This window comes from Mesoplodon mirus (genome assembly GCF_964341445.2).
Source record: "Mesoplodon mirus genome assembly, chromosome: 3".
In the NCBI taxonomy this organism is placed as follows: Eukaryota; Metazoa; Chordata; class Mammalia; order Artiodactyla; family Ziphiidae; genus Mesoplodon; species Mesoplodon mirus.
In genome coordinates this window covers 126,198,611-126,213,043 of record NC_138978.1, presented here as the reverse complement: position 1 = coordinate 126,213,043, position 14,433 = coordinate 126,198,611, and the positions used below count along the sequence as shown (strand labels likewise).

Sequence of the window (14,433 nt, the reverse complement as noted above, 5' to 3'; positions counted from 1 at the left end):
CTCTCCAATGTTTTACATTAATTTGGTTTTTTTTCCATATTATTCTCTCCTCAAGGCCCCTTGGGTATCAAACAGTAATTTAGGCTCTGGCTCCAAGGAGTCTCCTCTGCTTGTTTTACACATATTCCCACTATGAGACTCAATAGTCAACAACAGCGTTTATATCTCTATGAACACTGAGTGTTCCATCACTCAGCTTAATTGATTTTCTGGTTTTAAGTAGCCAGTAACAGCAGAACTTGGATAGTTGCATTTAGTTCAAGCAATCTTTATAAATGTCTATGTGCCTGATGTTGTATGAAGTGCTTGGGGTACAGAGGTGAATATAACAGGGTTCCTTACTTTAAAAGATGTATGGTATAGAGCTATACCTTTCAAGCCTTTTTGATTATGATTTATAGTTAGAAATACAGTTTATCTAATGACCCTGTTCACAAATATATATGGAAAATTAAAGCAAAAATTTCATAAAACAAAGTCTAACTTTCTTCATGCAATGTAATTGGATATTTCCCTATTATCTTCTATTTATTTAATTTAAAGCACGAGGTCATAATACACTATATTGACTTTACAGCTCCTGATCAACAGTTAAAACAGTTTAAAACAAATACTTTCAAATAACAGGGAACATTATGAACATCATATTTAATTCCAAATTTAGAGCTTTTCTTACAGATTATGTGATGCTCTTTATTTTTAGCTGGGATTCATGCCTACCCCTTAGGCATTTGCATTTACATATTAATTTATCAGCCCCTTGGGTCCTGACAGGATGAAACACAAATAAAATAAATTTTAGTGAAAATAATCCTTGAATGGTGGGAAGCAGGAAAATGTTGAAGGGGAAGGCATGACAAACCTAGCCAAGGATGAGTGAGTTGATGGGGGTGGTGCTCCAAAGAATTACCTAACCTAGTCATCAAATAAAGATCAATCAGAATACCACTCATAGAATTAGGGGAACTTGGGGGGTAAAATCTAGTAGATAGAATCATGTAAGGTCCTTTGTCTCTTTCATCACTCAGCTCAGGGGTTATTGCCTCCAAAAAAAATCTTCCCTTGTGGTGCTTGAAAACACAGTATCCTGGACCTGCCTCTATTGCTCACTTATATCGTACTGACATGATGATTGGGGATCTTGAGAGCAGAGAGTACCTTCTTCTTTGAATTCCTAACATTGTCCTGAGTGCCTGGCACATCATAGGGACTCATGTCCATGTCCCCTGAACTTCTCTAACACTGTTTCCTCCACTGTGAAACAAAGTTGGGCTATATGATCTGCAAAAGCCCTTACAGTGCTAACAGTCTATGACTTTGACATATCTGAAGTAGCCCAAGGCACTCTGCTTCATAACAAAGCCCACATCTTTGCTGTGGTTGTTTCAAAATTATGAGTTAAAACATGAATGATTTGTGCACAGTTTAGGGACTACCCTTGCCCTGGCAGAGTAAGTGTTCTGATAAGAGCAGTTGAAAGCTTAATGCAGCAGTGCCTGCAGCAGAGAAAAAATTCCAGCCTCCACCTCCCACACAATTGCTGCTGTTCTCCAGCCTGCAATTTCCTTTAAGGCTCTGGATTGGTCTACAGAGTGACAGAGGGCTGGGAAAGAGCCTCTATATATTCCTCAGAGAAAAAGGCAGTCCCAGACGGTTTTGAAGTTTTCAAAGACTTGCTCTGCTGATAAGGACTTGTACTCAAAGCTGAGGACCTAAGCCACTTGCCAAAATGTGTAAAGGACTTGCAGCCTTGCCCCACTCATGCCTGGAAAGGTGAGTTATTTTGACTTAAGAGGTGGAGATAAGGAGAATCTTAGGAGATAAGGGGAGGATAACCAGAGGCAATAGAGGGTCACTGTAGTTTGTGGCAAAACAGGTGGTTGATTGTAGACTGGGAATTGCCTCCTCTCTGTTAATGGCAAGGTTTTGAAAGATCTGAGTTAGCAGACTGATGCAATATGAGATATATCATACACCATTTATATCCAGAACATCATTTCCTCTGAGGAGATGCCTATTTTATAAGCACTTGTTCAGACTCAGAAGTGTATGGTTAAGAGCATGGATTCCAACATCAAACTGCCTGGGTTTGAATCCTGGCTCCATTACTTACTATTTGTGTGGTGTTGGTCAATTTATTTAAACTCTGTATCTCAGTTTCCTTAGTGGTAAAAATGGATCTACTAAGTATCTTCTTCACTAGCTGGTTATGAGGATTGAATTACTGTATGTGAAACTCTCAGAACACTGTCTGGCACATATGAGAAATGTGTAAATGTTAACCTTTATTAATGTACATGGAATAGGAAAGGAAGACTGAGATTTGCATTGAGGCAGAGAGGACTTCTCATTGTTCTTTGTATCTGGATACCATCAGATAGAAGGAGCTGGATTGCTGGACAGAAGGCAGCCCTTGGGACATAGAGATTATTTATTAACTAGCATTGTTTTTTAGATACAGAGGAGCACCTTTGAGGCTCTGTGGTTGTCTTTAGACTGGACAATGTTCTGGAGGGAATCTTAAGTATCTAGACTAAGTAAACAGGAGGAGAACAAATATCTGACTTGTTAGAAAATTTAACCCAACAATCCTACCTGATGCAGAGAATTAGGGATATTTCTCCTCTTATTTCTTAAGAATAAATTTGATTAAATTTTGTTTGATCCTACATTGTTTAAAGGAAATAAAGGTGATCCTTGTACAGTCTAACTTCATCCTTAAAGGCACTGTCAATGTTTGCCTAAGAAGGTTGTGTTGTTCAATGGATCTGTACTTCTGTCTCTTACAAGTTCAGGTTTTCTTTTTGATGACTTCGACCCTAGAAATAATCTCAAAATGATTTTTAAAGAGATAACATCTTAGCAAAGGAATTTGTCTCCAACAATACTGTCTAGTGACCAGAAATAAAGACCTCTCTCACTTTGTGCTGTCAAAAGCACAGATTATTTTTAAAAGATATATATATATATATATATATATATATATATTTAAAAAGTAAAGTAGGACTTAAATAATTAGACTAGGACTAGATTGCAACTAGGTGGGCAATATTGGCCATTGGACCATCCTCAGTGGGGAAGACAGGTTTCAGTGCTGGATACTGTTTATCAGCCTGTCTCTCCCCTTAGAGAAAGCCTGAGAAACAGGAGGAATACAGGGGTGAAAGGCAATTCCTTGAACATGACGATGCATAATCTTTTCCATTTCCATTTTTGCAACTCTGAGAATTGCAGATTTGACTTTTACAACAATTTTAACACATGTCTTTAGCCCACTTATTGTTTGAAATCATGTACTTTCATGTAATGGGTAAATCTTACCTTGTTAATTGGTGAACTATTGCCTCAGAATGATTGTAACATCGGTCTGCCAGTCATTTTGTGATCCTATGACCCATTGCTTGGCATTTAGTGAAAAAGCAATAAATGTTTGTTGAAAGTTTGGCATTGTTACTAATATTGCCCAATTTGTTTTTGTAAATATGCATAATGTTTACTGAGGCACATGGATTGCACATTTCTTTCATTGATTCCTATAACTGTTTCATATCTGATTCACTAATTCACTACCAACATTGTTATTGATTCACTTTATAAATCTTTTAATTCACAGTAAATTCTTCTGCTCCAGGATATAACTAATGTTCACATAGTATACTATAGACTGACCAAGGAGCAAGCTTTTTTGCATAGATTGCCTGAAACTTTTAAGGCATATGGTAGAATCCTGTGACTATTGTGTCCTATTACATTTTTTTTTTCATGATCTGTTACCATTGCAAATATAGTCATATTTCCAATGACTGTAATGAGTGATTTGGAGAAGTGGAATTGTAGAGCTAGGGAGCTGTTAGCACGCTCTCATGGAAAGAACGTAAAACTGTCTACTCTAAGGGAAAAATGATACTTGAATAAATCCTTCCAAACCTGCCTTCCTTGGCTCTATTCATAGTGGAAAGAATATTGGTTATGTAGTAAGGAACAGACTTAGTTTTTCATTAACTAATTTGTGTCCATGAGAAAGTGATTTCACTGTCCTGGGATTTTATTTTCTTATTTAGTAAGTGAACGTTGGATTAGCTGTTCTCTAACATCCTTTCTAATCATAACATAGTTTAAATAAAGTGAAATACACCTGGTTTCAATGACTAGCGAGAGATGCAAGTAAAGGAAAATTTTTCCTAATTTATTTATCTCTAAAATTTGGAAGCCAATTAATGAAAATCGTCAAGAATTCAACCCTGTGTTGAAATCATGGCTGTGGCAGAAGCAATCTACTCAGTGAGAATCTGACTTCCAAGAAAGCAACATTTACTTCATGTAAGAGGAGCTTTGGAAAATAGTCCTTTCTCAATGTTTACAGAAGCATTAAGCCAGAGTCAACTTTGATGTATTCGTAGAAACTATTGTTTTACTATTTATTTATATTTTTAAAACTATTGCTCATTAAAACTCAAAGTTGACCTCACATTTTTTATATATTTAAAGAGACCAATAATCCAAATACTTGGGCAATAAATGGTCACCACTCCACAATTTTTACCTTCTAGCCTATTGAAACCTGTGTTGTATGGGTGGGAATCTTAGAGTCAATGGAAAAGGAAAGAGTTGAGTCAATTGAAAGTCTTATTTTTACCAGTGATTTTCTGCTATGAATTTTAGGCTTCTTTTTAAAAATTCATTTTATTTTAAGTGTTTTGAATTTCTCTGAGCAAGTTTAATTTTTAAAGTAAATATTGCTCTTTGGAAAAAGATGGAAGTCTTCTGAAATAAAAAGTGTTGTCATTGTGATTCCCCCAAAATTGTCACCATTATATAAAGCAACCAGCGTGATTACTATTGTCTTTGTCCATCGGGGTTGACCACTCCTGATACCAAATTAACAGTCTCTACTAAACTACAAAAGGGGAGTAAAGGAGTAATGAAGACAGCTACCGACAAAGAATTTTCCCTGGGCTGTTAATAAAGTGTCACAAACTCTTCTATAGATATCTGACCTACATCTGGTTTCTGTTTAAGATTATAAAGGCTGCTAGCTGTGGAATGTGTTTAATCCATAGTTCACACAGGGGCTTCTGGCCACCTCAAGTGTATGGCAATGCTGGGAATTTCAGGAGCTATAGAAAGTAAATGGGGAAAGTGATGTTTTGTTTTGTTGTTTATTATCATTTTACTAAACATTCAATTTTTCCCCATCTTCTTCAATTTATGTGGGTCTAAGTATGGACAATTTAGAGTAGAAAAGTACCTAATCAACTAATCTTGTAAGATTGTCAAGCCACACAGAAGCAACAAACAGAGTGGGTCAAGGCTCCTGAGTCCACAGGATCAAGTAAATACCCTTTTTCCAAAGGCATGAGCACATCCTTGGACCAATTATAGAGAAAAGATAAGCACCTAGTGAATTAAAGACTGTAGCAATGAACTTGAATAAATGATAAATGAATCAGAATGGACACAGGATCATCAAAGAAGCCTAAAGAGATTGTAGGGTTTGGGATCATGCTTTCTGGGAACAAGTATGAATTTGAAGCTTGATATTGCTGATAGAGAGTCTTGTGACATAATTCCAAATATTTCAGTGAAACCCTGCAATCTTAAGGAAGTGAATAAACTATTTAATAAAATAGCAAGGGGATGTTCCTAAGAAAAACTTTGTTTCAATTCTTACTGATGAAACAATTTCTATTGTTTCTCTGGATTGCCTTTCCAACCTCCATACTTGCCTTAGTCATAAGGGTGAAAGACCTCTCAGGGAAATTTCAGTCCAAGTAAGGAGATAAATAAGAAGTAGCCCTCTGTGTTGAGATCCACTATAAAGGAATAAATACACCAAGTGCTAAGAAGCACAAAAGTGGGGGGAATGGGTGGGGAGCTCATAGAGCTTTGGGTAGCTATGGAAAACTGTAAGAAGTCACAGGGGATGATGCTTAAGGTTTATGAACTAAGCCTGAAAGGACTGAGGAGTTGGTCAGGTCTAGAGAGGAAGAGGAAAGAGAAGGAAGTCATCCCAGGCCAAGGGGCACGTCTGCATGTGCAAAGGCTGGGAGGTGAGAGGGGATTGATGTTATGACATATTTGTGCAGTCTGTATTGTCTCTCTCATGCAAGCAAGGAGGGACCTCTGGATTTCCAGCCACAGTTAACCTCCCATGCACCTCATCCTGCATACTGTTTCCTTGGAATTTGTCCAGTGCCCATCCACTCGTCCAGTGCCCATCCACTCCAACTGTGAGGATTGAAAAGATCTGTTCATGAAAAAGATTTTCCCCCTTTTTGCCTAAAGACTTCAATTACTAAAAAGGCAATCTGTACTTGGCACCTAGTAGGCACTTAAATATTTTGTCAAAAGATTGCACAAATAAATTTATAGCAAGTGGAGACAGACCTGCTTCCAGGTTGTCCTGGTGCTTTCTCTGCTTCCAAAGGGATTGAGAAGGACAAGAACAGTGACTTTTATGCTACAATAGGATAAAGAGTGTATGTTGTAAAATAAAGAGGGCTTCCTGTTTGGGGGGCAGAGTGGAGGAGATTGGGAGAGGAAGAAAGCTTTTCTATAATTTCATCAGGAAAACCCTGTTAAATAGGTGAGTCTTTTTTTGCTTCTAATGCCAGATGAACCTCATGAAATTATATCACTTTGGCTATTTCTCATGCAGTACTGTCCCAGCTTCTTTAATGAATTACATTCTGTATTCTGTTGCCTCTTCCTATTTTTTCTTTCATTTACTCTGAGCTATGTTGAAACACCAGATATCAATTCAAAATGCTTTTAGATCCCAGAATCTTAAGTTTGGAAGGCTAACCTGAAAGGTTATCTAATTTGTTTCTCCTTCTTTAACAAGGACTACACACTATTATGGGATAGATGCTACCTAGGAAGAGAGAGTTTATATTTCTGGGGTTGTGTGTTAATGGCTTTTGTCTGTCCTGCTGGCCAGAAAGCAAAGGAACTAAACTTTAATTAGTTCAGTCAGGATCAATCATTAGTAACAGGAACCAGAATATGGCTGGAGGCCAGAAGATAACAGGTTCCTATCTCTTTCTTCCTTTAAAGTTCATTCAAATGGAGTCTCAGATAACATTAAACCTGCACTCTATTTTAAAGGCTGAGTCACCCAGAGGATAAAGACAGTGAAAGCTTGATTGTTTTTCACTGAGAAAGTAACTCCTAAGGTTACACATTTTAGGGATATTAAAGAAAAACCAGAGTAAGGAAGGATGTAAGTTCACAGTCTATCCCCTGCCTTAACATCAGCAATGTGGTGGAGTGAAAAAAACATGGAGGTGGTAACTCCACCTCTATTACTTCCTTAGTTGTATAAACTCCAGAAACTAAACCTCTCTGGCTTTCATTCCTTATCCATAAATGAGGATATTTATCTTGTTGGGGAGAGATGTTATAAAAAATAAATGAAATAATGTATATAAAGTAACTAGTTTTTAGTAAGCAGACCCTTATTAAATAGTTAACTTCCTTCCATCCTTCTTTCCTTCTTTATAGGTAGTCAGAAAATCATCATTTAAATTTCAGTTATGTGCCACAGCTTTTTTCCCCCATAGTATCAAATGATTTAATTACAAAACTTAAGCCACTTATTAATTATTCACCTTCTAAAAAACACAAACATGAGAATAAAATAAACACACCCAAGACTCACTAGCCCTTGTAGGATAGGAAGAAGCCTTGGACAGAGAGCCTGCAAATGTTTTTCCTTACATCTAAGTCTACATTTTCTCATGCATTCTAAGGTCCCATGTTTTGACACCTTACAGGGGAAGGGAAATGGAAGCTACAAAGAGTCATGCACAACAGGGTCACAAAGATCTTAAAGCTATTTGCTGCTAATGACTTGTACAACTCTGAGAAAGAGTATCAAATAAGCATTGTCCAGTACTTACTCCTGGTGAACCTTTACTGTCATTCTTTGAAATTGCATCTCTGGGACTGGTTATGTTCCTTCATTGTAGCTTTTGCTTATCCCCACACACAAACCCTAAAATTCACACACAGTTTCTAAGTTCAAGTACAAAGGTTCATTTCAGGACAACCCCAAGTTAATGTAGTGTTTCTTAATATATCATCCCCTTGGACAGGCTGGCCAGATGGCAGCACAATATGGGGGCCCACATGGTCAACTTTCCTACTGGCTCACTTGCTCCCTATTTTATCTGGACACTGCCTCACAGTCAACGTTGCATCTTGAAGTCAGTGATGACCTTGGCCTGTCTTCATTCTGAAGTTGTACTCTTATGTAACTGAATCCAATTCTTCACCATTAATTCAATGGAGCTTCCAAAACTTGTCAGGTCTATTCTTAGGGAGCATCCTGGGATGGAGCTGGAGGGTCCTGGCTTTCAGGCTCTGCAGGGGGCGCTTGCACAGCTTCTTTTTTCTGGGCCGCCAGGAACTCATGAATTGCTTGTTCTGTTTGTGGCCTGAAGATGTGGTTTAGCTTGGGATCCACCATCTGGTAAATAATTCTGTCCACTTCAGCTTCCAACATCCCTGGCTATACCACACTCTGCCTCAGACCATCTCACAATTGGTTTTTGTTCATGGTAGGATTCCATTCCTGCTTCTCCAGATGTGTTGACACAAAATTATCCACATTCTGCCTCAGGTTTTGGTAAGCTGGCTTGGTGTCCACGTCGTCCAGGCAGTCCCGGCAAAATCTGTCAATCAGGCCCTGGCTCTTGAGCTGCTCCAGGATGAGCGCTAAGAGCTGCGGGTCTCCAGGAAGCAATGAGGCCGGGTGGATGGGGCCGCCGCCCACCATGCCTGTGCCTCCACCTCCCCCGCTGTCTGCTATGGCTGCGCCACGGGCCCACGAGGGAGACTGAATACGGCTTCCTCTCAAGGACATAGGGGCCTGGGTCATGTGGAGGTGGCGGAAGGGCCAGAGAAGGAGGTGGCGGCAGCAGCTATGGTGGCGGCAGGTTCTGAGGCAGCAGAGGTGGTGGGAGAGGCGGTAGAAACCCTGTGCCATGGCTTTTGATAAACCTTATTTCTTTTCCTCCTTCCTCATCATAGCCTCATTTAAAAAAATAATAATGATGAGTTTGTATAATAATACAGTATTTTTACGATTTTGCCCATAATTCTTTCATCAAGTATCCCGTTTGAAAGCTCTTTACAAAACATTAAAAACCACGATTATACTGAAAGATTAACAATTCTTTAATATCCTTAAATATTCAGTAAGCATCCAAATATCCTCAATGATCTTTTTGCAGTTGGATTCTTTGACCCCTCAGGGTCCAAATGAGGGTCACACATTTTTTTTTTTGGACTACTGTTAAATATTATTATTAGACTGATAAGCACTAGTCACTAATCTAGTGTTCTTTCTACAATTAATTGGGCTCTAGTTATGGAAAAGCACTTATTGCAAAGGCACTTTAAGGTCCCAGAGAGACTGAGAGACCAGTGCCTTCTATCTGGTGGGGACACTTTAGCCATCTTAATTTGGAGCTGCTTGGTAGAGTGTGGTGAGGCATCCACAGTTCATAAACAAGATGACCTGAGGGGTTTGTCTCCAGTGCCCTTTCACCCACCTTTCACATCCCTTAAGTGACTGCAGAACCACTGACTCCTCCACATCAAATCATGTTTACTAAGATCCTACTGTGTGCAGCACACACCATGTCTGGAGCTGGAAGCCACAGGAGCACAGATCCTTTTTCTGCTTTTTTACTTCACAGCAGTGAGGAAACTAAGCTGTCTTCCCTGAGGCACTGTTGAACTGATTCACATGTAATCACTCTACTCTTTTAAAACTGAAAGAGTAACCCCAAGTCACCACCCAGGCACCAACACCAGGCACCAGGGTCACACACTGAGATTGGTCCAGAGCCTCTTATATCTTTCCTAATCAATGGGCTTCTGGTCTTTTATTTCTTTTTTCCTTGCAATTTATTTGTAGAACACAGAATTTTTAGATTTAAGTATAAAAGGCTATGTAACATGTGGAAAAGGTGTTGGGTGGGGAATCCAGGGTCCTGAGCTGTAAACTTGGCTTCTACTAAATAGCAGAGGGTGAGTCATTAGTCAGTGCCCTCCCCAGGCCTCATTACTGTATTTGTAAAAGGTGAGAAATCAATTATATTATCCTCTTCACTCCTTCTAGCTCCACTACTTTATTGTTCTTGATTTGGACACCGTGTACTCTGAAGAAAGATTGTATTTTTATTTTAATTTTCCAGCTCTTCCCAAGTCCTGTAGGAAGGCCCAGAAACTAACTTCTGGATGTAGCTTGAAAGCAGTGATTAAAAGTGTGAAATATTCTTCCAGTCACTTAGGACCTCAATGGACTAAATTCAGTACCCTGTATGTCATAAAAATACTTGTATCAAATTCAGAATAAACTCCCAGTTTGTGAAAAACATATATTTATAAGTAGTGGAAGGTGACTCTGTTTTTATTTTGGCAAATTCCATGAAAGGAACAGATGGTTTCATTTTCTTGTAAAATTCGAGTGTGAATTAGGTTCAAAGATCATGGATTATAACAGTCTATGATTCTTGTACAGTTGACCCTTGAACAACTCGGGGCTTTAGGGTACCAACCCTTCTTGGAATGGAAAATCCACTGGCTCCTTCGTATCCATGGTTCTGCATCTGCTGAATGGTGTAGTACTGTAGCATTTACCATTGAAAAAATCCACATAAAAATGGACCTGTGCCGGTCAAACCCCTGTTGTTCAAGGGTCACTGTATTTTGTTTACAGTTAATTTAGTTCTCTCTTATCTCAAGAGTATAACTTCCTTGAGGGCAGGGAGAAAAAGTGAAATAAGGACACAGACACGCCTCACCTTGGGTGTGCAGTGCCCGCCTTGACCGCTTTCACACTAGGTCACGTGTTTCTTCAGTCAGTGGAAACTGTGGTCTACTCATGCCCTTCTGACGCTGCCCAGAAGGAGACTCATCCATCAACTTAACAGTGAAAGAGTTTCCATCCTTGAGGCTGGAATAAGAAGGGTGAATTGGGGTTTCTAGGCTTTTACAAAATTAACCAATTTTCATCTACCAGTTGAGTAGATACTGTAGTATAGACAATTCTTCAAGTGGCATGAAGACTGCCTCTGACTACATGAATCCATGTCAGACACATATATGCACAGTGACTGCAACTTCCGACTAGAATGAGGACATATAGCTAGCCTCTAGACCAGGCATTAGAAATTGGGTCTTTCCTAGAAAATCTGTAGATGTGGCCAGCCTAATCATAGGATATATGCACCACCAACACAACTAATGCACATGCGACTTCGAGCTTACTCACCCTGACCATCGTTCTCCTGGAAAGTCCAGACAAGGTATTTCCTTGCAAACCATTCTATTCAGTTGCCATGCTGAGATAAAACACCTTGCACTGACATTTTTTTCTCCTTCAAAAAGGAAATATTTCAGGGTTGAAAAGATTCAGCTAAGCAGTCTTTGAACACTTTGGACAGTAGATACTTGATAATCAGCTGGCTTCATAAATAGCCAATAAGGCTAAGACCATTATTCTATATTCTACATGCTTTCCTTTCTCTTTTCCAACTGCTTCCCCAGACACTTCTCAAAACAATTCCTAACCCATCTGGACAAAATGTCACTCAGATCCCTAAATTTTATATTCTAGAAAGTTGTGGGAACTATTATATTAGAGTCTGAGGAAGATATGAAACATGAAGTAAAATACTTGAAAAAAATGTGAAGTGCTCTTCTGTGTAAGTGCTCATTATTGGTACTGAAGTGTGTGGAGCTGTTTTTGTCAAGCTACTAATTTTTGACATTTTTTTGTGCAAACCATCTGTTTCTTCATGAGGCACTTGTCTGTGGGGATTCAGGAATTTTAGGAAGAATCAAGATGTCTCATTAACAAAGTAGTTTGTTGTATTATGGTAACATTTTAAGTAATAGTTTACAAGAGATACCTGGGTCAACAGGAACATGGAACTGAATGACCTGTGCACTTTAGGATAAGGTCAACAGTGCAGGTCACACTGAAGACTTTCTCAGGAGACCCCACTATCTAAGGTCTGGTGCTTTCTGGATAACAAGCCTTCAGAGTATTGGACTTTGTTTATGAATCCCCCAAGTCCAAAACATTATGTCACTTGAACACACACACATGCATGCATGTGCACATGTGCACACACACACACCTGATATTTTTTATGACTTGGAAAAAAGATGGACTGTTTGTTGAAATCAGAGATTCACACAGACAGCTTGAAAGTGTCTGAGCTGGCTAGGAGGAAGCAATTTTTTTTTCATATAGATAAATGTAGATCAATGGAGATTTTTTTCCTCCCTTCACAGGTTGAATTTTACACTTTTCCTTTAGCAGGCAACAGTGAAGAAAAAACTTTCTGTAAGTTGAGATTTTCTCAAAATTGTAATTTGATAGTTCAAAAAGCCTTTAAAAATTTTTTAATTGCCCTCTAACATTTATCTTTCAGATCCTCTAAGAATAACTTAACCTTTATCTCCTTTCCTGGTTCAGACAGGGCCTTGATGTTTGCAATTATGCTGAAATGTGAGTGCAGATGGCTGGACTGCAGCTGAGGGAAAGGAATATGTAACTCTCATTAGCTACTTATTTTAATATTTTATTAAAATGAATACCAGTTTAAGAGCATGAAAAAGACAAGATTAGCAAAGCCAACTGACAATTGTGACAGTGTAGAATTGAGTACCTAGCACAATTCTGATCACACGCATACACACAATAAAGGCCTGGTGACTCAAAATCATAGATTCTGCCCTTTGAGATGGGATATGATTTTTTTTCCCCTTCTCTAAGGTGACCAGCTTAGAATCACAGAATGAGAACAGGATCAGTGTCACAGACAAATTCCTTCTCTTATAGATGAGAAAACATGTCCAAACTGTTTGGTGACTTGTCCAAGACCACATAGCTGTTTAGAGCTGGAGATAATTCAAGGTCTCTGGATTTCCATATCACCTTCATTTTATTTTATCTGATGAACCTTAATTTATGAATTTTGTCTGTCTTCACTTTTAAGATATTTATTCTTCCATAGACACCATCTTTCAAAAGGTTTTGATTAGGAAACAAACAGTAGTCTTTAAGAAAAAAAAAATGATTTTGAACAAAATTTCTACTTACCAGATGCTTATAACTGCCAATTACAACATCTGAACACATGAAAGATGTGTTGCATAGTAATTAAGAGCTCAGGAGCTGAAGTGAGATTGGGTGTGACTCCTACCACTGTCAGTTACTGGATGATTTTTGGGCAAATCACCTAATTTCTCTGTGACTCAGTTTTCCCATCTACAAGATGGGAAAAACATTTGTACCTCCCTCAGGGTTGTTATAAACACTAAATAGGGTTATGCATTATATGGGTTGAGTAAACCATTTAGTTAGCTGGGGAACATGTACTTTTTCTAAGTGTGTGATGTTTCTTAGTTATTTTCATGTTGGGATACCCTTGCAGCCATGTCTCAGAATGGGGCCAGAGCAGGGAACTGGAGAACATCCCAAACTACCTTCATCTCCCTACAGAGCTAAACAGGACATATGGAAGTGGGACTCAAATGGAAGGGCCCATTGCATGGAACATTAGAAAGCAAATGAGACAAATGATGACAGGAAGCAAGACAGAAGGGGGATCACAGATAACCCCTCTGAGCCTGGGTGTTGATAGAATAAATGGACTATTGACAGAATTTGGTAGCCTAGAGGGGATATTCTTTTTAGGAGTAGGTAATGAGTTTTTTCCTCTGAACTCAGGTCTTCTCCTTTAGGAATTCTTAGGTAATGTCAAGTCAGAACACATTACCCTGACTTTCCTGATAGTTTTATAGTTACTAAATTAATTTGATATCAAAAAAAAAAACCCAACTGTAACTGCCAAATGCAAGACTCTAGGGAATAACTCCTATCTAACTATGCCATGAAACTGAAGCCTATAGAATGCTGTGTCTGGTTTGAGCTCCTGGGGCTAGGAGAGAAAGAGAAAGGTTAGAAAAGAATAGCTGGTCTAGGGAGGAAATTCAGAGGGCTAAATGTTGACATATAGACCATTCAGTAAAGGTGAAAAGATTAGCTGTTAACTGAAAATAGAAAAGTAGAATGGGGATGAGAAAGCAGTCTGACTGCCTTAAGTCTATTTTCTGTAGTGAATCAAGTCTGAAAAACAGAAGCTAAGAGAGAATATATTTGGTTCCTACTGCTGCTGTAACAACTGCCAGAAGCTTAGTAGCTTAAAACAATGCAAATTTATTCTCATATAGTTCTGGAAAGTAGAAGTCAAAAACGGGTCCTAGGGCTACATTCTTTTTGGAAGGTCTAGGGAAGAAGTCATTTTCTTGCTTTGTCTAACATCTGGAAGACAGCTACACTCCTTGGCTCATGGCTCCATCCTTGATCTTCAAAGCCGGCAGTGTAGCATCTTCCAGTATCTCTCACTC

At 38.8% G+C, this 14,433-nt stretch overlaps 1 protein-coding gene across 1 annotated transcript in view; it reads left to right on the top strand.

Annotated features, from left to right (window-relative positions):
- The first annotated feature begins 1,596 nt into the window (after window positions 1–1,596).
- Window positions 1,597–14,433, top strand: part of RGS5 (regulator of G protein signaling 5) — a 48,552-nt gene continuing 35,715 nt past the window's right edge. Inside the window, exon 1 of the mRNA XM_082613466.1 lies at window positions 1,597–1,773. Coding sequence (XP_082469592.1) covers window positions 1,730–1,773 — 44 coding nt within the window. The 5' untranslated portion in view covers window positions 1,597–1,729. The remainder of the gene's footprint in view (window positions 1,774–14,433) is intronic.